General features: G+C 38.1%; 1 protein-coding gene across 1 annotated transcript in view; it reads left to right on the forward strand.

Annotated features, from left to right (window-relative positions):
• Positions 1-6,940: 6,940 nt before the first annotated feature.
• The window catches only part of LOC104463106 (BRCA1-A complex subunit BRE-like), a gene marked incomplete at its 5' end in the record, with an annotated part of 40,289 nt that continues 22,280 nt past the window's right edge, over positions 6,941-24,949 (forward strand). Inside the window, 3 exons of the mRNA XM_010075296.1 lie at positions 6,941-7,040; positions 9,037-9,107; positions 11,036-11,118. Of these exons, the coding sequence (XP_010073598.1) occupies positions 6,941-7,040; positions 9,037-9,107; positions 11,036-11,118 (254 nt within the window). The remainder of the gene's footprint in view (positions 7,041-9,036; positions 9,108-11,035; positions 11,119-24,949) is intronic.

A 24,949-nucleotide genomic window follows, 5' to 3' on the forward strand; every position in this document is an offset into this window, starting at 1 on the left:
ATAAACTTATTCTAATTTAATTATAGGGTTAGCTATCTATTAATCTCATGCTTCTTGGTTTGGGTTGTTTTTTTTTTTTTTTTTCTTGAGGAGGAGTAGAATCCTGGGGACAGAGCTCCTGTTCCCATAAATCTTTTGACATTGGATCACCTGAGGAGCTGTGATTCCTGTGCAAGTCTGTTAGGTTCAAGTCTGCTAGAACCCAGAATCTATACAGTTAATGTAAATCTTTCCTTGGTATAGCCACTTTGTCTGAAATGGGAAATACATTATAGAAAACTGCCTTTTTTTTTTTTTTTTACAGTTTTACCTGCAGCAGAATACAGGAGTTGAAATAACCCAAACAAAGCAATATTCATTAGCACTTACAGATTACATCATCCCACAGCTTTTATACTCTTCTATGAATGTTATTAAACTTCAGTGGACTTCACTACAAGCATTTGGACATTATAGGTGGGCAAGCAGGGAAGGAGACTGGTTGCAATAACTTGCTAGAACATATAAAGTTATCAGAAGAGCTGCAAATAAAGCTCAGCAAGTCTGACTTGCAGTTTTCTGCACAGTCTGTGAAACTAAAATCCATTTTGGTTTTAGTATTTGCTTTTTACAGTGATTATTTCATATTTTTTTTCAGTTGCTAGTTAGGAGGAGCTCAACTTTATCTACCCTGAACCTCTAGTAGGTCAAGGAAAAAAAGATGGTATTATCCCTTCAGCTCTACTGGCCAGATTTTTAGTCTTGAGTTTGACTGGGATTCTTTCCCCAAATAAGTAGATTTGGCATAGTTTTCCCTCTAGCTCTATTTGTGATTGTGTTTTTTTCTGAACACTCAGCAGTGTAGATACCTCAGATTATATCTATTAGCTGAAAACATACATTTCTGTTTTACCAGTGTTGAAATAGAAATCATTATAAGTAAAAATTGTTTATTTAGCTATAGAATGGAAACTTTTTTTTTGAGACACACTTTACCTTGTAGTAGATTTGAGTGGACAAGCAATATGCTAATTATGTTTGCTTTAAATGGAGTATTACTGGAAAGGAGAAAAAAACTCTGTCACAAACCTAGACCGACCAATTTCTCAGTAAGAGGAGTAATGTTCTGTTACCTTACTGTTAAGCTCAGTATTGTTGATTGAAGCACCATCCCAAGGCTTCTGCCAAGCACCATGTTGTTCATGTGACAGGGAAGATTTGAATATGGTTGAGCAAGTCTGAAAAATGGTAAACTGACAGCAAATCTGGGATCACGGTTGGTAAGGCAGCTTTTGTGGTCACGTGCTTTTATTTGATGTGGTTCCTTGTGTCTCCCGTGCCAAGTGGTATAATGTACTAAAGTGATGAAACTGCAAAAGAAAAGAAAAGTCAACTGTTTACTTCAGCAACAAAGCAGAAAGAAGACAGGGAAGTAGATCAAAGCCCATAACACGAGTCTCAAAACAGGAAAAAAAGAGCAAAAAGAAGGGAATTTCTTTCTGCATGTTTGAGGCTACTCTTGCTTATAACAGTCATAAGTAATAAACCCTTTAAATGCTTGTGTAGGTCTACAACATGCTTCAGTTTCAAAATAAGGCAGGTGAAAACTTAGAGTTAAGCGAGGTGTATCTTGGTAAAAGCAGGGGCTATAAAGTCTAAAGTCTACTTTCCGTGACTAGTACGTAGATTCGAACATGTTTTAACATTGGCCGCACTGAGAGAAAAGCTCTCAGTTATTTTAAACCAGTATAAAATGTCTTTCCATGCAGGGGCAAGTTTTTTGTTTGTTTACATTTTCAAAGCTAGACAAATCTTCAACTGTGTTCACAATCATTGAAATTGTCATTTCCCTATTTTAGATGAGCTTTGCAGAAAGAATACATTGTATTAGGAGCATTGTTGAGTGCCATCAGTATTGTGTACCATTTTCTTTTGGTATAAAGCTCTTTAATGCTACAGTTGCACTGTATTGAGGGATAAGTGTGATTCTTCTTACAGTGCTGGACCTCCTTCACAAATACACCTTCTTTTACTCTGTCCTCTCTTGGAGCAAAAATGACTGCCATTGTGCAAGGTACCTCCTTTTAATAGCATGGAACTTTTCCATAGATGTTATTTTCTTTGTGATACTACTTTCAAAGAAAAGCTTATGGAATTTTGGGTTATGCAGGATGGTAACAGGTAAAGGCAAAATATCTATATAAAGAGAGAGCAAAGTGTATAGAAGGTATTACTTCTGTATGGGAGCTTAACTGTAGTACCGTGACCTGTGTTAGCACATAACTTTATAAACTGATGTTTTTATTCTTGCAGGACCCTGCAAGATGTAGGGGTAGCCTGAAATAATCCTTATTTTTCAACTCAAAACTCAATTTTCCCAGCAATGTAGAGGTACCTGAATTCTTCTGCTCAAAGAAAGGAGAAAACGAAATGGATTGCCGGGAAGAGGTGGGATGAATGAAAGGAGTTTAGGAGAACCAGAGACGCCCAAGAGAGCATGGGGAGAATTATAGGGAAGAGGGTAGGGTAGGGTTAGGAGTAGGAGCCTCTTCCTTAGTGCCTCTAAGTTTGCCTTGCCAAACCACCCAGTCTTCTGAGCTTGGGACTTGGAAGCACCCTTCTTCTCTAGTGAAGTGATGTTTTTAAGGAAGGGGAAATAACTGGTTCTTTACGCATAAGTACTCAAGAATGAAAACAGTCACTTCTGTAAACCTGTGAATTAATGTTCTGCCTTTTAAAAAAAAAAATTTAAGAGGGTAATTTCTCAATAAAGATATATTAATGTAATAAGCTATCAAGAAATGAGAAAGGATTTTGCATTTTGTATGTGGGCCTGAATAAATAGATCCATTGAGAGACAGACAGCACAAGTCACTTGGAATGTCCCAGTCAACAGCAGAAATGTAAACATACTCCAGCTACACTCTCTGCGCTTGTATTTCAATGTGTCGCAGAACAAAACTATTAATGCAGGCTGACTGCTGCTCTTGTTGAATTTGGTAGTGAGTTCCTTACAAAATCCATTTTAATTCACAGACTGTGGATCAGAACCATATTGCATCCAACACTCTGGAACCCAGGAAGGCAGGAACTTGCTGCAAAGGAGTCTCTGGTCCATCTTAAAATGAGGTGTATTAAGTTGGCTTGCAGAGCTGAGTAGGTTTACAGTGACAGCAAGTGAATAAAATGCTGAGGCCAACAGATCTTTGTCTCTGTGTTCCAATGTGTTCATGAAACCTTACCTCACAGATAGGTGGATCTACCCTGTATTTATCTTCATCCAGTATCGTATCAATCCTAATGAAATAGCATCCGCTGAGACTGTTGCTTCGTGTATTATGATAATTATAGAGAGCCACTATCAGAATCTGTTAGAATCTTAGCCTTTAAAAAGTAGCATGTTGCTGGAAAAAAACTGTGTAAAAATCAAACACAATTCAATTGATTGTGTTGAAACCAGACTTACTCTGGCAGCCGTAGGGGAACAGTATTAATTAGTTTATGTTTAAAGACAAAATAACTTCCTCATTAAATCTCTTGATGGGTTTTTGTTTGGTTTTTTTTGGTCATCATGATAAAGTGAATGTCACCAGACCTGATGGTGTGAAGTCATAGTTGTTTTTATTCCTGGACGTAAAAATATGGTTTATTTGTGGGGAGTGTGTAACAGCGATACTAAGAAGGAAAGTTTAATCACAAGCAGAGGTATGTAAGATCTATGCTCGAAGAGGCTCAGCTATTTGGAAAGCAGGTCTGACAGGCAGGAATCTTTAGCTTGTGCTGGTGTAATCTCCTGGTCTATAGAATGTCCTTGACTATAAAAAGCTTCTTATGGCATTTTTTGTCTCATGTCTCACACATTTTCTTTTGATAGGGCTTTGAGGGACCTCAAAAAGCAGCATTAGATGCTGACCTGAATGCTGAAATTCCCTTGCCTAGATTTCTGCACTTCACATGTTTCCTTGCACCTTTTACAGGGCCTTCTTATTTGTTGTTGAGTAAGTCACTTCTTTCTTCAGCTGCAGGTTTATTATAGGGTCAAAGGAATTATTATAGCATCTTGCCCTGTCTTATGATTGCAAGGTACTGCAAATGTGTTCCTTTGGCACAACAGAGACAGTACAGTATGGTCAAATCAAACTCTGAACAATAGCTTCCTTACATATTTAAAAATAAAAGATAAATATTGGTTTCATAATGCAGACAAACCTTAATTGCTGAATGTTTATAGCAAGTTTTGAGATGGTCAGAGGCAAGGTCCTGTGCAAGTGCAGTATTTTATTAAAATATTTAATAAGCAGATTCTCTGACCCAGTAGAGGGAACAAAGATGCCTGTCCACTCTTAATTTTCCCTACCCATAATTATTTCTACAGAACATAAATTACATATTGTATAGCTTTATTCTGTTTTCAGAGGATAATTATACTAGAAATTCCAGCCTTCTTTCTGTGGAGGGACCTCTTTCTCAGAAACCACACCTTGTACCACTCTGTTTTTCATTTAAGAAGGGTTGAATTCCCATTTATGTCAACAAGTTTTTATAGATTGACTACTTTCAAAAGATGGATACAGGTAAAATGGGAAGCCCTTATTCACAAATCATAATAGTTCAGTCTGGAAGATGTATTGGAAGCTGATGAAATAGGAGTGGAAGCTTTTTTGCATGTGAAATCTGTTAGAGATTACTCCTAATTTCATGCCTCCTATCGTAACTGAGAGAAGAGCCTGTAATTCCTATTGTACTCATCAGAGCATCTCCAGTGGTATCTGCATGCTGAGGGGGAACTTAGACTTGGTTGCAAATGAGGCAAGGCAGGATACAAAACAGACAGTAACATTTGCTCTGTGTATGAGATTAAAGGCTTTTATGGATATATTTACATGAGCATTTAAGGAGTTTAATAAACTGAAAGCCAGGGTCTTAAAGTAAGGTTCACAACCCACTTGTAACATACCAAGAGGGACAAGTCTTTCATTCTCCGACACTAAGGACTGATGGACCCAGTATACTACTGAGACTAAGAGCAAACTACTGTTTGAGAAATGTGGCAACTTAGTAGTAACCTAATAGTCCTGCTTCACTGTTTTTGACATGCACAAGTAGCAAAATTCTGTTCCCATGTGAGTAATTTTAGTATGGGGGTAGCGGCAAGGAAACTGAATTCTGTTTAAAAAAAAAAAAATCCTGTTCAAGTCTTACTTCTGGAAAAGTTTGTTTGTTTTTTTATGTATCTGTGGTACACTCAAGGCTTTTTTTTACCATTGCATATGCAAAACCCAGACCTGCAGAACTGTTCCATGTGGTGAACAGTCTGCTGAACCCAGACTGTTTTGCCTGAGTAGCAGATTTCCATATACCTCATTATGAATTTGGGTTTTTTTGATTTATGTAGGCCCTGTTCCTTCAAAGGGATGTACAATTATAGACCTTTATACCTACCAAAGTGATATCTTATCAAGTGCTGAGGAAAATACAAGGGCAGGTCCCTCTGGGGAATAAGAGCCTTCGTTTACAGAGAACTTTCTTTCCAGGCAGTTTAATCTTTCATGGAAACAGCATGTAAACAGGAGGCCACAAAGTAACTTAGCTTTTAAAGCTTTTTAATTGTACCCAGCAAGGTTCTGGATGTTTAGTGAATGATTTAAGTCAGTCTATAATGCAAATTCATATCCCTTTTGATTGGTAAAAGACTGTAATTAAGATCTAGGTCAGTACTGCTACAAGAAAGTAGCATGGACTTTAGCTGGTTATTGCCTTATACAACCTGATTTAAATAAAAAGCGCTAGATCCTTCCACACCAAATAAGCCGTTGTCCTTGGCAATAGCAAGCATGCTTCAGTTTTCCTTCCTGTGATAAAGGCAATTGATTAAAGTGCCTAAATGCATCTTTGAATATATTTTATTTCTGTGTATTCCTACCATTCAGATTTCCAGTCTGTACATAGACAGAGTTAATAACTTTGTTCATATTATTTCCTTCTGGGGGTGAACAAAATCATAGCATCAGGGAATACAATCATAAAACAATGCAGGCTGGAGAGAACCTCTGGAGGTTATCTGGCCAAGGCCCTCCTCAGAGTAGGGCCAGCTTAGGTCAGCATGCTCATGGCAATAGTTCAGCTGAGCTTTGAGCACCTCTGAGGACTCAGATTCCCCAGCCCCTCTGGGCCTGTCTTCCTGTATCTTATTGTGAAAATGTTTTTCCTAATAGCTGACCAGAACCTCCTTTGTTGCAACATGTCTGTATTGCCTTTCATCCTGTCACTGTGCACTTTGGAGAAGCCTCTGGCTCCATCTTCTCTATATTTTTCCATTAGATGATTGAAGGTATCAGACTGCCTTCAGTAACAATATGCCTTCAACTCCTCCCCCCCAGTGTTCTCTTAAGACTGAACAAACCCATTTCTTTCAGCATCCTCCCTTGCATCGTGTGCCTAATAATCTTTCTGGCCCACTACCCCCTTGATCTAGTAGGTTAACATCTGTGTTGCATTGGGAGGCTCAAAACTGGAGGAGATGGCATGATGACATTTGCGTCTGGCCATCTGTTACTCCCCAGTCCAAATTATTTTGCTGCTGCTTGGCTGGTTTGACTGAAGGTGGCTTTTTCAATAATTCAAGACTCAAAGTCCTCTCCTCCTGCAATAACAAGATAACTACAGTGCTCCACACCTTATTGATGAGGGCTAAGCAACAGAACTGTTTACAACGAAAAAGCTATTTCGTGAGAGAATACTTTGCGTTAGTGATACTCTTGATTAAAGTAGTTTAATTACAGTGGGTCATGGTATAACCAGTTTTTATAGATGGAATCACTCAATACTTTTTATATCACCACAGCATAAAATACACTTCCTCGTTGTGGCCCTCTGACTTTAAGCATAGGGAAATAGAAATCACTTTCAAATCCCAGGGACTGTACATATAATGTACTGTTAAATTAACTTCTGTTTCTAGTGCACTTGGAGGATCATCTGCCCTTCACATCCCAGCCTTTCCTGGTGGAGGTTGTCTTATCGACTATGTACCTCAAGTATGCCAGCTGCTAACAAACAAGGTAAGGGGTAAAGAGAACTGAATTTTCCGTGCCCTTATGTGCTGTGCTGTGCTGTACTGTATTGTAGGAACACAGTATAGCACTTCCATAAGCGTAGTTTTTCTTCTGTCAGGTAGTCCAAGCAGGTCATACTTCAGGTGAACTACGCAAAGAATACCTCCTTGACAAGAGTTGAGCACCTACACAGGACATTGAATAGAATTACTCCTTTAGGTAAAGCAGCATGTTTGGAATCAGGTCGTAGAGTGGATTTTTTTTGTTGTGACATGTTGTGATTTAGGATAAAATGTTTTTGTGTTGTACGACACTGTGTTGTAGCATACTACTTTGCTAATAAATACAAATGAGTAGTTTGCATATTATTTTTTCCAGTTGGAAGATATCTAAGTTCTCATACCATAGTCATCATTATAGGTTTTGAGTATTTTCAGTAACTTTGTTCTCAAATGTTTCGTCCAAATGAACTGAATCAGCAGTCTACTTGGATGTTTATATAGTAGTAGCTATTTAAGGTTGCTGAAAAGTTTGTGTTCCGGTTAGCTTACTGTTTAAACAAAAAAAGGGTGAGTATAGTGTTTTGAAAGCTTCTCCATTATTGAAGTGTAATTTTCAAAAGAAAGTTTAGGGGCCAACATCTAGGAGTCTGCCTATTACAGATCTTCTATTTGTATTTGTATGTTATTTTTACCTTCAATTGTCCAAATGAGGAAAATAATTTTCTCTTTTAGAAGAAATTCTACAAAATGTGTTTCTATAATTATATTGGAATCTATCTTTAGAATTGTTTTTGTTGTGGTTTTCTGTTAAAATTACTTTCTGTTTTTAAAATCTGCAAGTACACGGGACTGTTTTTATCCTTTCTTAAACAAAGTCCCTTAAGCAAACTTATCGTATGTTTTCCTTTTCCCAAAATAACATTTCAGATTCTACACAAAGCCTTCAAAATATTAATAGTTTTTTTATAAAATAAGTTTCAATTTAGAAGTAAAATTTAACTTTAAGGGGTACAGGATAGCTCTCAGCAATGACTGCATCAAGGATTTTTCAAAAAATTAGCAAAGCATTTGCCAGACAAGGAATTCTATAGCCAAGAAAAATATTCTTCATGTTCTTTTTGTGTTCAGTGTGGAAAAAAAAGTTTTTAAAATGTTAGTTTTCAGTCTGGAAGGCAAGGAGATTTACACAGGGAATCACATATGGAACCATACCGTAAGTACTTTAAGTAACCAGTTGTAAACCAGATGTTCTTGCAGCCTGACAACACATGCATTGTTTCTCTTATGGGTCAAACCATGTTCACACTGTTCTGCTAAGTAATCCCATTCAGATCGATAAGAAAACATACGTGGTGCAAGGAGAGTCCTGCCTTAAGTCTTACAAGTTTAACATTGTTGGCTTTTGTCTGTGCCAGGATGGAAGTCTTTCAAAACCCAGAATGCTTCAGAAATTGGTGCTCGCTGTTGAGTAGGTGGCACCCTGAGTCAGCATGAAACCACTGAGAGAGCTTAGTGTTAAGAAGATTTTGTTGGAGGTGCAGTCTTCAGAAAACACCCAACATCAGTTGTGAAATATATATCTTTTTCTTTTGTTTTATAACCAGAGTGTTATTTTGACACTTAACCAACTCAGTTCAGGTAATTATGATTTGCCTGTCGTGGTTTCCTGCTCAAACTTCAGCAAAGCAAGATCGCGCATTTCTTCACTCTTTATCTTGTGCAGTTAAACAGCGCTTCAATGTATTGTGAAAGACTAAGTTTCACTCAGAAGTGAGTGAAGGGATTTCTTTACAAGATTTTCTGTGTGCAGGATCCACTGTTTGTTTTAAAGGCATTTTAGGATTCTTTAGGGAAATCATGCGAGCTAAATTTAGGATTCAGAACTAATGCTGTGTCAAACATAAATCCTCCTTAACAAGGAATATATGACAAATTGGAAGCATTGGCTTTTTTTGTCTTTTTATGGCTCTGTATTTGGTTTTTTTCTTTCTTTTTCTAAGGTACAATATGTTATTCAGGGATACCATAAGAGAAGAGAGTACATCGCAGCTTTCCTGAGTCACTTTGGAACGTAAGTTTTCTTTTGATGCATTATTTTGTGTAGTATGGGGGAAGGTGGTGTTTCCTGGTGCGTGGTCTTTGCTTGTGTGACTGCTATCGACTGGATAAGATGAAATCTGGTCATTTGTCACAGAATGATGTGTATAGATTGTCTCTCTGTAGCAGTACTGGAATTAAGTTAGCATTACTTCACTTCTGTGCCACTTGCCGATCTGATTTTACTAGAAAATAGTAGATGATGGGAAAAGAACAGTAGGGATTTTCTCCTTGTGCAAAAGAAATGTGCTCATTTCTCAGTAAATGACCGGTGGGGACTTGCAGTAATAGGCAGTGACTGAGGTGGGAGGATGGGAAAGTGGTTCCAAGTCTGGTTACAAGCCTTGCAGGAGCCAGAAACCACCGCTCGGCATAAAGGCAGGACTGAGAGAGCAGCTGCTCCCACCACCAACCAGTATCTTGTCCCTTGAGAGAAAGGGCTTTTGGGTCATGTTGAATTCCTGCAGTTCAAAGGTCTGTGGCTTGGCATGATGGCACTTTAGCTTCAGAAATCAACTAATCAGGGCTGCCCTGGCACTGTGAAGGGTAGGCACTTTGGTTTCCCACCTAAATCCTGACTTAAGCAAGAGTCCAGGGCTGTTGCGACAGTGATTGCCTGACCAGCAGTGCTTTACCTCATTGTCAGAAGGTTTCTGCTTCTGAGTGGTGATGTCAAATGACATGGATATTCGGGAGCCCTTGAGATCTCAGGTCTCTCAAGTGAGGTTAGGAAGTCAGGTGGCTTCTAGCATGCACCCAAATTTTATACAACTATAGATAGGTAAGAATGAATTGAATTGGACACATGAGTAGATAGAGTTGATGCAAGCTCAGTCCTTATGAGAACAGGATATTATTATTTTAGCCTGGAGAAAAGAAAGCTCCAAGGACACCTTATAGCAGCCTTCCAGTACTTCAAGGGGGATACAGGAGAGATGGGGAAGCACTCTTTATCGGGGAGTGTAGCAAAAGGACGAGAGCTAACGGTTTTAAGCTGAAAGAGCATAGATTTAGATTAGATATAGGGAATAAATTCTTTACTGTGAGTGTGGTGAGACACTGGAACAGGTTGCCCAGGGAAGCTGTGGATGCCCCATCCCTGGAGGGGTTCAAGGCCAGGTTGGATGAGGCTTTGGGCAACCTGGTCTAGGGGAGGGTGTCCCTGCCCATGGCAGGGGGGCTGGAACTAGGTGATCTTTAAGGTCCCTTCCAACCCAAACCATTCCATGATCCTATGGTTACTTTTTCTTCTGACAAAACTACAGTATAGAGATGGCCCAGCTGGGCCTATCATTTTATTTCAGTTGTGGAGTCTTTCATGAGTCCTGATACTGCTTGAGACTTTTAGAGAATACGAACTCCTATTAGTTGAAACTTTTAATCCATCTACTAAGCAAATCTATATTTAGTTTTTTGTCTGCTCTTGTGCTTTGCTTTTGTTATGTATAGTCTTTTAAATTTTCAAATTCAAACTGTCCTCAGCCTGCGCATTTTCAGTTTTACCCTGTCACTTACTACAGAGTTAGATTATCTTAATCAGAGTAACATAGAGGGAATTCACGTGTATACAGTTGTTATCAATTTAGTTCTGCAGATGCATTAGCAGTTCTCCTTTCATTCTAAAGTGTATTTATATAAAATGTGTATGGCTTTTCTTCAGGTAAGAAGCTCCAATACTACAGCATAAATAAGAAGCATATTAAGATTAAAGTTTAATCTAGTTTTCATTTAGCTAGAAAATTGTAACTGTTAATAAATAAAGCAAATACTGGAAGTTTCTGAACAAACAATCAAAAAACCCACTTTCTGTTATACAGAATTTACTTATTTATCATTCAGAATTAGAACGAATGGTAGGTAAAAATTGTATTCTTTTTTTTTTTTTTAATTGTTTGTTGATAGTGGCGTGGTGGAATATGATGCAGAAGGCTTCACAAAGCTTACTCTGTTGCTGATGTGGAAAGATTTTTGCTTCCTTGTTCACAGTGAGTAACTCTTTGCCTCAGGCATAAATGTCTATACTCTTGAAAGATACAAGTTCAAAAGGGAAAAAATACAATTACAGGAAACAATTTTAAAGTTTTAGCTATTTTTATCCAGTACTTAATGTATTTTTGATGTGACCGTGACACTTCAAAACCAGAAAATCCTAATTGTATTTGGAGAAGGGGAGAGGATCCACGTCAATAGTGTACTGACTGCTTTACAGAACTCCAGAAATCTCCTGGGGAGGTTTTCTGGTAATATGACTCGAGATTAAGTTCACAGTTGTAACTTGTCCTTTCAAAAGGGTCAGTAATGAGGACCAATACTATACATAACTGGGAATACCTAAATCTTCTGTAATTGTCAGGAATTAATGCTTTGATAGAGATTATAAAGACACTTTAGTGTAGGAAAATATATTAAATGAGAGATAATACTATACTGCATTAGGAGACAGAAGTTATTCCTAGACTGAAACTGTGTAGGCAAAACTGTCTTAACAGTTTGCTATGTTATGTAGCTAAATTTACTGTTATTTGAAATTTTTAGATCAAGATTGTATTACTTTGAAAAAAAGGCATTCTTAATTAAACAAATATGTAGAAATTACTTCATGTAGAAATTAGTAAGTGTGGCTTTGTTACTGCCTTATACCTGTTAACTTAAGTTGCAATTCTTATTTTTCCCTATAGTAAGGTGAAATTCACAGGTATCAAAGAGATTTTGGTCTGTGGAAATTCGGTGGTGTTGCCCTTTATTTTTGATTGTTACGTTTCTCATCTTTGTTTAAAATAATCACAGTGCAATCTGGGCAGCTGCAACATTGGTGTTTGTTGACATTCTAACACTGGAAGATTTCAGATGATGTCTTTTTTGATTGTGGGCTAGCTTTTCACGTGGAAAACTAATAATGTCTAAGTGACATCAGAGAAATTTGCCCAGAGTTTTTAAAGCAAGAAGTGGGGATTGCCATTGTTCAGAGGAGTCCTTAATCCTGTGTTGTATTGGAGATAGTAGAAAATGGTCTCACTGATCCATTTCTTTTTATCACCTAAGATTTCCAGACAGTAATGACCATAAGAGGTCTAGAAATCTGGAACCTGAAATTAAAAAACTTCCATCATTTTAGCATTATTTATGTTGGGGGAAAAAATAAATAACTGATATTTTTAGAAAAATTGTCCTCGTTACATCCTAACTTGCTCTTCAACTACAATTGTAAATTGCTCACTGGGCTATTGTCTTCTGTGAGATGATGCTTCTTTATGTGTAACCTCTTGAAGATTTCCTACCTTTTACTGCCCAATATGTTTGGCTTAATTTTATCTGTGTTAAAATTCCTGTGTATGTTATTTTTGCAACGGGAATAAAAATTCAAATTTCTGTTAAATAACAGAGTAGGTTTTAACTGTGTAATATTCAGAGCACTCCTTTTAACTGGCATGAAAGCTACAATTATAACTGAATAGTTTATCACTATGTATTAACCCTGTGGCCTTAGAAATCATACAGTGGGTTAGCTGTGTAAGCCATTGCATCACCCACTTGTTGAACAGTCCACTGTAAAAACATTTATGTTCCATGGACTAAAGGATATTGCAATGAAAGGACCGAAACCTGCACTTCATTTCCTGAGTGAAGTAATGTAGGCTTTCATCTCTTAACCACTGACATAACTATGTATATTATGGTTGAATATTTAGCAAGCATCTAATAAAATGTCTGGGAGAGATATCCGTAAGTTGAAAACTCTTCTACTTTGTGTTTACTATAGCATGTAGAGAAAGTATTCAGAGAAGAATGAGTAAGTCAGTATACAGCAAGCACCATGGCAAATCAAATGAAGGGAACCAAAGCAAATTTTACTGTCATCTTAATTGTGGTTAAAACTTTAGGTTTAATTGAGATTGTGAGATATATAAACCATAACCTGAGTTGTATTTCCTTTAAAAGATGCATTCAGAGATTTCAAAAATAACTTTGGCATCTTTTTTGCAACTATTTGCATTCAAAGTTACAAACTTGTTTGGAAACTAGGAAGCAAAACACATTAGAAATAAAGTGAAATTTTTCAGAGTAGTTTTATTCAGTAAACTGGGTTAAAGATAAGACAAGAGAAATGGGAAAGTAGTTCTGGGTTGCCAAAGCCCAATAGCCTCAGAACAATTTCACTTGCTAAAAAATTTGATTTGTGCTGTAGTTACAGAATGAAGAGCAAAGCCTACCCACTCTACCTTAAACACAGAAGAGCTAAAACTCAGAAGAGCTACCTAATTGCAGACTTAATTATTAGATTAATCTAGCTGCTGAAGTTGTTATATTAGATCAAAGAGCAGTCAAAGGAGCTGTTGCTTTAGTGGTTTAGTTTTAAGTATTAATCAAGTGCTTTCAAATATATGACAGAAAAAATAAACATTCAGAGATGTTAATGCATCCACATGGAAGAGGAAATTGTTAATCAGGCTTAGTGCTTTTGATCTTGATACTGTTTATATGTAAGTCTCAATATGAACCTTTGCAAGTAAACTTCAATATACTGCTGATTTCTTTCTCTTCTTTTTATAAATCAGCTATGATTAGTTTTGGGTGATAGATATTTCTTCATATTCTTGTTCCTGCATACATTCTGTGTATTTTTAACATATAGAAATGTAAAGAAAAGTTACATTATCTGTGCATAATTAAAAATTAAGTAGCCTTATCGGTATGGACACAAGAATAGAACTCTAAATCAACCTATATATAGGCTTTTCAAATATTAATTATTATCTTACAAGATTTTTAGGTTATCAGTGCAAAGAAGATTGACAGAAGTTGGACTGGTTACAATACCAAATGAAACACTGCTTGTGTTAGTGGTTATCTGTTTAAGACACCTTGAAAAGAACAGATATTAAACTAAAAAGGTTTTATTTGATTGAACAATATTTCGGGGTAGGGAGAATGGTGGAAGCTGCCAGTATTTGTATCTTAAGCTTGTACAGGATCTCAGACTTAGGTGAAGTTGGTGGGAACACTTGCTGCCACTGACCTCGGCTAACTGTAAGGGGTTTCAGGTTCTACGTTGGATAACCCAGGAGGTCCAAAGTGCTGGTCATGTGAAAGCTAAAGTTTAATTAACCAGCCTTCTTGCTATGGGAGTGCCAACTGAAGTAGCTTTTTGTCCACCCTCTTACCTGTCTGTGCAGTTATGTGGTTACCTCTGTCAGAGAATAGATCAGAAATAGGCAGAACCTCAGAAAGAAGGAGGTTTTTACACAGGCAGGAGAAGCAAGCAAGGGGCCTAGAACATACTTGGGTTTTAGAAGGTTATACCTGTGAGTGTCAGGCTTTGGGCAAACACTGGCTTCTAGATTGAGGGTGTTTGATGAAAGTCATCAGTGCCAACTCCTGATGCACTCCTGTTTGGGTATCGCTATCTGCACGTGTTTGTCAGCAGAGCAATATGTGCCGATGCAGTCAACTTAAGTGGTTTGAATTGATGGCCTGAGCTAAACAGCTGGGGTTCATCACATAACTCTCTTTTCTATCTGGATTAGATATCTGTCCACAGTCTCATAAAGCAGCTTGGAAAATAAAGACACAAATAAAGAATTTTTGGTAGCCATGTTTGTCAGATGAGGCTTGGGAGGAGGGGGAAAAAAGTAGGACATTTCGGGAAAGAACATCAGTAGCTGGGAAGAGAAACTTACACTACTGTGCAAAGAAGGTGCAGTTTATTCCAGTAGCATTCAGAGAAAGAAGAATGTATGCCCACTCACTGTGAATAGACAGAAATGCATTGAAGAAGTCATTCCTTCTATCAATTCCCTTTCCAAGCAGTAATAACGCATTAGGCTTCCAATATTGTTTTAATTATTCAGTGGAATAATCCTTAGAACTTTGGTAAATGTTAATTTTTCAGGCATCTGGTGCAGCTTAAGATGTTACCTGCCCTTTAAAGGAGATTTCCCCCCCTCTGGAAAGTCAACAGGACAGAGCTAATGGGTGTTGGTCAGCCCCTTCATCTATTCCTCCAGCAGCTGTTTGAATAAACAAGTTAGACTTTGTGGTAGTAAATGGCTAGCAAGGAGGTTTGGTAAAGTCTTGAATGGAAGGTTTTTCCTAGATTAACACGTATCTGATTGCTTAGTGTTTGCTATTTGAGTTTAGGAGGCCTTATGTGAGAAGGTAAAAGTATTTTCTTTCATCTAAGACTGTATTTATTGTCCTTTTTGAAATTGCTTCTGCAGATTCCTATTTGAAAAATCACATGCCTGCCACACTAACTCCACCACTCACTGAGATAATAAAAAAATGTTTAAGAAATAATTTGTTTATCCAAGCAATTTGGAACCCAGAACATGAGACTGTTTTGTGTAAACATTCCTGTAAATATCTCAGTAAACCTCTATCTGCCTGTAGTTTTGGCCATAGAGCCCTCTCTATTATATAGGACCTATAGATCTTCTTACATGTTACTGTGAGAAGTAACTAGTGCTGGTTGTTTTGAAATAGTATTTAATGCAGTTGGAATATGCTCAGTGACTCCTGTGTGCCACTGGAGTATGAATAACCATTTGAGTGGGGTTGGTAGTTTTACAGATACTTTTTTTTTTTTTTTCCAGTCTTCTGTAATATAAGACTTGTGCACATACCTTTCGGAAGCTAAAAAGAAGATAGCCTTCAAGAGTTGCTCTTCTTCATCAATATCAGTGCCTGGCAGTCATCCCAATTAACACTTAAAAATCCAGGAAAAAAAATCCGGGGGGGGAATTAAAATTACATTGGCTCTATTTCTTCAGGGACATTAGCCTGATTATGAAACAGAAGTCTCTTCAAGAAAAGGTATGGGAAAATAAACTGTTGTCTGCCCGAGTCATTTTTCTAAAAAAGGGCTAACTGTTGAGCGGAATATTTACATTAGATCGCTTCTGTGAGCTTTTATCTGATGAGGTGTTTTGGCTTCCTTACATAGTGGGTTTTTTTGACGCTTCTCATTGTTCCTTAAATGAAAACAGGGATTTATGACTCTGAAAACAAAGGGAGAAGGTAAAAGAGAACACGACAGTGTGAATAACGAGATATAGGAAAATGGAGTGATGTCTGGAAATGTCAGGAAAGCAAGAGAGTTCAGCATAGTTCAAGCATAACAAAATAAATGTTTTAAGAGTCTAGTATAAGAAGTTCAATGCTGACCAAAAAAGTCTGCAAAGATTGCATAGGGTTGTCATTTCATTCTTAAATGAGAAGCTGAAGATTAACAAAGCCCCAGTGATGTAAAACTGTCTGGCAGAAATCAAAAGCCATTTGCATCTTATGCTTGAGAGTAATTTTTTGACTGTTCAATAAGCACATAAGTGTCTCTCATGAGGCTGTCTTTTCCTCTCTCAGTACTTTTAGTTGGTACCGTGTATTTCTTTGAATCAGGTCTTGAAAGTTCCTGACTTCATCATTCTGCCTACAGTAAAATATACCCTGAGCAGAGAGGTTTCTTCAAAACTTTGTATATCGTTTTAATGACCACAAAGCAAAACATTCTCTGATATTTCCTGTGTAGTGAGGTGCATATCGCTTCACTGAAGTCAATGAAAACTGCAGATAACACTGGAGTGCTGTGGATCAGGCGGTGTGATGGAAAAGTAGCCCAAGTCACAGGCACATAGTTCTGCACTTAAGTAGGCATAGGCAGTGGCTAATCCTAGCACTGAATTGCAGCATTTGGAAAATTAATTAGCCTTTTGCTGATCATTTTTCTCCGTTGCGTATTTTTCTGCTTTATTTCTAAGGGGCACTGCCAACTAGATTTGGTTTGAAATTTGTATTGAAAGATGATTATTTTTTTTTGTTAAGAGTACATTAAATGTCGTTTTCCTTTTCTTCCATCCTGAATGAGAACATAGAATCATAGAATGGTTTGAGGTGGAAAGGACCTTAAAGATCATCAAGTTCCAACCCCCCTGCCATGGGCAGGGACACCCTCCACTAGACCAGGTTGCTCAAAGCCTCATCCAGCCTGGCCTTGAACACCTCCAGGGATGGGGCATCCACAGCTTCCCTGGGCAACCTGTTCCAGTGTCTCACCACCCTCACAGTGGAAAATTTCTTCCTAACATCTAATCTAAATCTACCCTCTTTCAGCTTAAAACTATTAGCTCTTGTCCTATTGCTACACTCCCTGATAAAGAGTGCTTCCCCATCCCTCCTGTAGCCCCCTTTAAGCACTGGAAGGCTGCTCTAAGGTCTCCCTGGAGCCTTCTCTTCTCCAGGCTGAACAACCCCAACTCTCTCAGCCTGTCCTCATACAGGAGGTGCTCCAGCCCTCTGACCATCTTCATGGCCCTCCTCTGAACTTGCTCCAACAGTTCGACATCCCTTCTTATGTCCCAGAGCTGGACACAGTACTCCAGGTGGGGTATCACAAGAGCAGAGCAGAGGGGGAGAATCACCTCCCTGGACCTGCTGGTCACGCTTCTTTTGATGCAGCCCAGGACACAGTTGGCTTTCTGGGCTGCAAGCGCACATTGCCAGGTCATGTTAAGCTTTTCATCAACCAACACCCCCGAGTCCTTCTCCTTGGGGCTGCTCTCAATCCATTCTCTGCCCAGCCTGTATTTGTGCTTGGGATTGCCCTGATCCACGTACAGGACCTTGTACTTGGCCTTGTTGAAAATCATGAGGTTTGCGTGTGCCCGCCTCTCCAGCCTGTCCAGGTCCCTCTGGATGGCATCCCTTCCCTCCAGCATGTCCACCACACGACACAGCTTGGTGTCATCAGCAAACTTGCTGAGGGTGCACTCAGTTGCACTGTCCATGTCTCCAACAAAGATGTTAAACAACACTGGTCTCAATACCAACCCCCAAGCAATACCACTGGTCACTGGTCTCCACTTGGACGTTGAGCCATTGACCACAACTCTTTGAGTGCAGCCATCTAGCCAATTCCTTATGCACCAAGTGATTCTTCTGTCAAATCGATGTCTCTACAATTTAGAGACAAGGATGTTGTGCAGGACAGTGTTGAATGCTTTGCGCAAGTCCAGGTAGGTGATGTCAGTTGCTCTTCCCTTATTTACCAACTCTGTAGCCCCATCATAGAATGACACTATTTGTCACTAATTTGTCAGGAATGAGTTGCCCTTAGTGAAGCAATGTTTGCTGTCACCAGTCACCTCCTTAGTTTCTGTATTTAGGTATTCATAATGGACGCAAGTGAATCTGAAAACAGAGGTTTTCTTTTCCTCTTTTTCAGTTTCTCATGTGTTCATTTTGTAATCATGTCACTCAGTATAAACTAGTTTTAGGTTCATATTTATAATTCTGACAAAAAGAGAGAAGCAACACAACACGATTCATGAAACTTGATGTGATCAACAACAAACAGGAAACAACTGTTGTGATAGGAATTAGTTTTTACAAGTATTTCATGATGGTCTGATGTGGGTGGACTGACAAAGTATTTTTAAGTGTCACTTTGCTGTGGACGTTGCGTTTTTAATTTCTGAGAAACGCATATATTTACCATACTTTTAAAACTGTAATATATTGATGTTCTTCCAGGAACTATGAGCACTTTAACAAATGGACTGAAAGGTTTTGTACTAAGTTCTTATAAAATTGCAATTTTCAGAAAAGTGAACTGTTGCTTTTTCTTATCTGATAGATATATCTAGAGTACTACTACTATGTGCCCAAGTATATGACAGATAACTAATAATTCTCAGAAAAGATGCCTGCGATAGGGAAGTGATATAATCCTATTTTATCCACTAATTTTTTGAAAAAAAAAGTAATTAGGTCATAAAAAGTTGTTGGCAGAGTTGGGACGTGAGTACAGATTGTGGTAGTTTTTCTTCGTACTCTATGTCTTATGTCTACATGTTTTGTCGTCTCACATGGCATTCACAGATAGTTTTTCTCTAAGGTGAGAACTATGTTGAAGGTGTGAGATATAGCAAGTTGAAAATTGCTCATAGTAGCAAGTAGAGAGCAAATATTTTGTTTTCAGTCTGGAGAGGAGATGATGAGCATGGGTTTCACGTGGATCAGTCTTGGGTTCAATACCAGGCAGTGCTTTCAGATAAAAACAGGATGATACAGAACACCACAGGATTATTAGAGATATGAAATTTCTAGAAATAAGAGCTGCATCAAGAAAAGAAAGATCTTCTTCCCATCTCCTTCCTCTTTCTACCAAATGACAATTACTTTGTCACCACAGTAAATCTTTTCTAAGAATCCATATGTGATACAGCAATGGCACACAAAGGTGACTGCTGCATGCCTTTTATGAAACAGATGAATATAATTTACTTTTGAATAATAAGAAATACACCTTGATTTAGAGATGGAACTGGTCAGAAAGGTGCTTAAATGTCTAAATGGGGAGAGAGTGCTTAAGCTGCTTTTCTCGTTTGTCACCAGTTCCGGCGCCCCGTTTAGCAGCAGTCCCACATTTTCCCTAGTCTTCCTTTTGCTGTTGCTGTTCCTGTAGCAGCTCACCTCATTGTCCTGAACTCCCCTTGTCAGATTCAACTCCTGGTGAGGTTTGACATCCTCGACCCCAATCTCTGCATGCTCAGAGAGTATCTACATCTTATGTGCTTCCTTTTTATGTTTGAGTTTTGTAGGAGCTCCTTGTTCATCCATGTAGGCCTCCTGCATTGCTTGGCTTTCTCCTCATTAGAGTGGACTGTTCCTGAGCTTGGAGGAGGTGATCATGGACCCCTCTTCTCTCCAGGACCATTATCCCATAGGATTCTTCCGTGGGAGGAGCAAGATCCCTGAACAGCCCAAAGTCTGCTCCCTGAAACTTAGGGTTGTGATCCTGCCATTTGTCTTGCTTCATTCTCAAATGGAGTATGGACAAGAGAGCACCAAAAATGACTTGGTAGTCTAGACAGCGTGGCTTAAAAAATTATGTTCCACAAACTAGTTCTTTAGGTCATGAAAAAGCAGTAGAAGGATAAGCCTTTAGAACTGTGAAAGGTGGCTTCAAGGGCAAAACCAATAAATTGTAACATTCAGGAGTGGGAAGAAGCAATGGGCCTATTTGCAGTAGATTTCAGTTTAGCTTTAAAAATACCTGGAGTGACTTAGTTGGCTTTTTGCATCAGGCAAGGTTACACTGAGTTGTGATTTGAAAGCTGTAAGCCTGTGTGGAGCAGAGCTTGAAAGAACAGGATAGCATGTGTGTCAGCAAAGGGTCCTCTAGACCGAGGATAGTGTCACACAGATCACAGATGAGAATGAAATAAATCAGTTTCCTTTCAAATCCCAGGCAGCATTTAAAACGGGAAAAAGAACTTATTCTCAAGCTTCATAAGCTTAATGAAGTGTCTGCACAGGTGCTTTTCAGGTAGAAACATGCTTTGGAAGTCTTCATCCTGCTAGAAAGTAATGTAAATTAGCATTTAGCAATGTGTCTTTGTAGTGGGAGAGGAAAAGTTTTTGCCTTTTCTCCACTGGTTACATGCAACTGTCAGCAGCCTGCGCTGAGAAAGGGCACAGCTTGTTTTTTACACCCATAAGAACTGCAACTGTATTTAAAGTATAAGCTTCAAGCAATTCAGATGGAGAAGAGGCAGCTTTTAGTAGCATCAGTCTCATCAGCACTTAGAGAAGTTACTATAGAAACTGTTACAGCAGAAACAATAAAAGGAAATAAAAACGGAAGGGGGAGGGAATGAAGATCTTTGAGAATTTGAAGTAAAAATAAAGCGAAATAGATGTCACTAGCTGAAGCTAGTGAGGTAAAAATAAAAAGCATTTCTCGTAGTCAAAATAATCATGGTTACAGAAATTAGAGAAGGAAAAGACCTATGAGGCCATTCTGCCATTTCTTGGGCTTGATATGTGACTATGAGATATTCCATGGGATATTTTTAGGAGGTAGTCCAATCTTGCTGTAAAAGTCCAAAAGAGCATGACATAATTGAGGTGGGTGATGACACCACAAAGCAAGAAGACATTATAAAGCAGATTTGGGTTAAGTATCATCACTTTTTCATGGTCTTTGACAGCATGGCTTGAAGAATGTCGTTATTTCAGCTGTTATTTAGTTTCTCTGTAAGACTAAACAAAGAATTAGATACTCTGTCTGCAGCACATGGTTGTAACTTAAGGTATTTAAACTATTTTTGTCACTTTTTTTTTAAATGCTGGTTTTGGGTAGAGGATGGGGTGCTTCAAGAGATACAGGTTATGATGAAGATGGAGTATTTTTGCAACTGTATCATCTGCCTGTGCCGAAGAAAATCGAAACAAATAGTAGTTATAAATCTGGTTACCATTGGTGCCTAGACTATACTGTAGTTCCCGTTATAACTGGAATGAATGAGAACCACAAGATAGATACAGCAGTGCCATGCAGTCCTCTTCAAATAAAAATGGGTTACATAATTTGTATTTTAAAAAAACCCAAAAACCTAACAAACCAAAACAAAGAAAACTAAGTGGTAAATTTACTCTAGTCTCATTGAAATCCACAAATAAACAAATCTACTCTCTGTAATCCCAAATATGGCCATTTTTTCATTATTATGGTCACATTTCAATATTTATCTTCTGTTGTTCAGTATTGTACATTCAGTTGATACAAAACTGATGCAGTTAAGAAAAAAAAATGGTTTTTTCTTTTTTTCATAGTATTTGCTTGTATTCTCATAGTATATATTTGGAAGTATTTTGTATATAAGTCATCTTACTTGTTTACTACACAAGTGTGGACTTTGTCAATAGGGTGGATATTTCCCATAGGAAGGGCAGACTTAATTATTTCAAAACCAGCTGTGATTACCAACACACCCAAAGTACCATAAGTGTCTTGGCTAAAATTCCATAAGCAGCTTTTCATTTCAAATTTGAAATTTTGAAATGTTGATTTCAAAATAGCATGCTCCTGCAAATAACCTGTTTTTCTCCAGAAGGGAGTAATATTTAACAAACTCAAATTCCTGTGACTGTACTCTGTTAACTTAAAGTCCAACACTAATGCCATTGATATGTTATTTGTCATCCTTGCTCTCTCATTCTTGCAAGACTACATCATCACACACCAGAGCAGGATAGCTGTGGCATTTAGTAATTCTATGTGTGTTTTGAGCCAAATTCACCCTTTCATTTTTTGCCAGTGGAATGTAGTCTAAAGGCCTTCAGCACACAAGAGTTGAGGAAGGATTCACTAAGCAAAATAGCCTGAAATTCTGCCCTGTAGAGATTTCTTCTAGCCACTACAGTCCCCAAAATGCTTGTGGCTGAATCAGTTCAGGTTCCTCAGTAGGTACAGTGATCAGTATGGTTCCTGAAAGGCCTTCTGTAGTGGAATTTCTGTGTAAAAACTGGAGATCGCTGTTTTCCTTTGAAGTTAGGTGAAGATTTTTCACCCAGCATACAGGCTGCTTGGAACAGCTTTCCCAAAAGAGGAGTCATGTCAGAAAATCTACTGGAAATTTTCTTTTTAAAATAAAATAGAGCTTGATAGATGTGTAAGGAGCATTATGTAATATGGTATCTGCGTTGCCACTGAGTTGCATTGTAAGTTCACGTGGGTCTCATCCACACTAACGCATTGTGAAAGCTGGAGAGCTCTGAGTTCAAGGAACTTTGCAGTCTGAGGCAGTGCATTCAAATCCACAAGTTGTTTTTCCCAGCAGTGTGTGCTGAGTTGCAAGTAAAGACAGAGAGAATGTGAAATGCCGTGAACCAAAAAAAGAACAAGCAAAAAAATGATGAATATATACTAATAAGAGACAGTTTTGGAGCCTGGAATATGTGTTTCCTGTTTCCATTACTTATTTCATCAGAAGTACTTGAATGCAGAGGCAGTCTATGGCCAAAGTTGGATGATAAGTAAGGAGTGAGTCATGGGATTTTGGGAATTGAATGGATAGTATCAGGCTAAGATTGTCCAGTGTTCTCTGGAGATTTGAGTTTGACACATCTTTTTTGTACCCTTCTCGTTTTTTTGGTGAAATAACTTAAAATTTTTTACATGTCAAGTGATCATTGATTCTGAAGAACCTACTACGGCAGTCAGCATTGGAAGGAGTTGTGTTTGGCTATCTAAGTTATTAACTGCTCTTAAGTCTCACAAGAATTGGGTCCCACAGGCCTGCACACAGCATCAGTAGACAGGTTGACTATCCTTTCCTTGTTTCTTCATTCCCTGGGTGGAATCCCTAAATAGCCTCTCGACCCATGAAGGTTCTGTGAAACAAATTTTTAAATATTTTATGTAGCTATCATCATCTCTTATGGCGATTAGAATAATCATATTGAAAAGCTCATGCAGAAATAAATGCATATTTAATCAGAGCAAGGCTTAGGTGTGGTGCAGTAAATAAATGCAGAGGGGTAGAGTCTGTCAGATGGGGCAAACCAGAACAGTGTCTCCTTTGGCCAGCTGGGTCCAGCCTGGGAACTGAACTGGAAAGAATACTGTGTTATCTTATGTTTGAAGACTGCTCTATAAAGCAAGTAGAGATTGAATTAAGGTTGCGCAGGCCATGAAATCTTGTAGAAGTAGAAATCTCAGCAGTAAAATATCCAGCTCAGACGGTGTTTGAGTGCAAAGCAAATCACAGGTGCAATAAACTGCGGCAGATTGAAGCATCCAGAAGGTGAATAAGATAACCAGTATAGTACCATCCAAGCATTCAAACAGTGCATAACGTTCAGTGAGTAAATGTTGACTTCTGTGAAAACAAATGTCTAGATTTATCTGGTGCCGTACAAAGGATGAATAAACCTTTTTTCTAGAACAGGGGAACAGTGTATGGAAAATTTTCTAAATATTACCATCTAAACTTTGAAATATTTGTATGGTCAGGATGTGTTTCGAGCATAGTTTTGTTTTCCCTTCTCTTCCCTGCAGTACTTAAAGGTGTGGAGGGGAACACTGGTAAATCTGCCTTTTTCTTCTGAGCATTTTTCCTTCAGAAACCCTGTAGCAGCACTGGTATATGCTTTTGCTAAGACATCTCTTCCACCTTTCATACCCTGTTGAAAAAGCTATAAAATTAGATGCTAAAGATATTATTTCAAAGTTAATAAGACTGTTGAAATCAACTATGTAGTTGTTGACGTAAGCTTAACAAACTAGGTAATCTGTTCCAGATCTCAGATGGTGGTTCTTGAAGAAAATGAACAATTAAACCTTGCTGATTCATTGCAGTTTTTTGGTTATTAATGATTCAGGATTTTGGCTTTAAGATAATGACATTTTGAATGTGTATGTACTAAATGCTAAATAAGTCAAGACAAGTGAATTTGTGTGTTACTTCTTGATAGTTTCTTATGTTTCAAAAAAAGAGAGCAATTTCAACTATTTATAAACTGTAGTTAAATTTCTTTACAACATGACTCATTTGCAACAAGTAAGTCCTTTTTCTTTTGCTTTCTTGTGAACTGTGTGGGAAAATTAGGGTTCAATCACCAAAGAATTTAACCAATGCTTAATTACCCAAAACAGCCCTCCAAGTTCTGCTCATGTGGAGCTTTCATAAAGATGTGATTTTCTCTGCGCTATGGCTTTCTAAAACTTGACTTTTAAGAAGGGATCTGTAAATTGTAACATGGGAGAAAGTAGTGTTTTACTGTTGTATTGGCTTCTTTCTTCCATCTGTTTCTTTGAGCTCTTCTTATGTTAATAGTGTGATGCTTAGGAAAGCCAAAGTCAGAAATCATCGGGATTAAATTACTTTGAGTATGGAACTGAATTAGAAAGCTTTACTTTCCTGAATGAGCTAATTGTTTAAATTTTCCAAAGGAAATGTTTCTATTTCTGTGAGAGAAGGGGTAAATGGGACTTCCTCTGACATAATTCTCATTTTAAAGTGTAGTTTGACAGCG

This window comes from Pterocles gutturalis, unplaced genomic scaffold, assembly GCF_000699245.1.
Source record: "Pterocles gutturalis isolate BGI_N339 unplaced genomic scaffold, ASM69924v1 scaffold15832, whole genome shotgun sequence".
NCBI classification, from domain to species: domain Eukaryota; kingdom Metazoa; phylum Chordata; class Aves; order Pterocliformes; family Pteroclidae; genus Pterocles; species Pterocles gutturalis.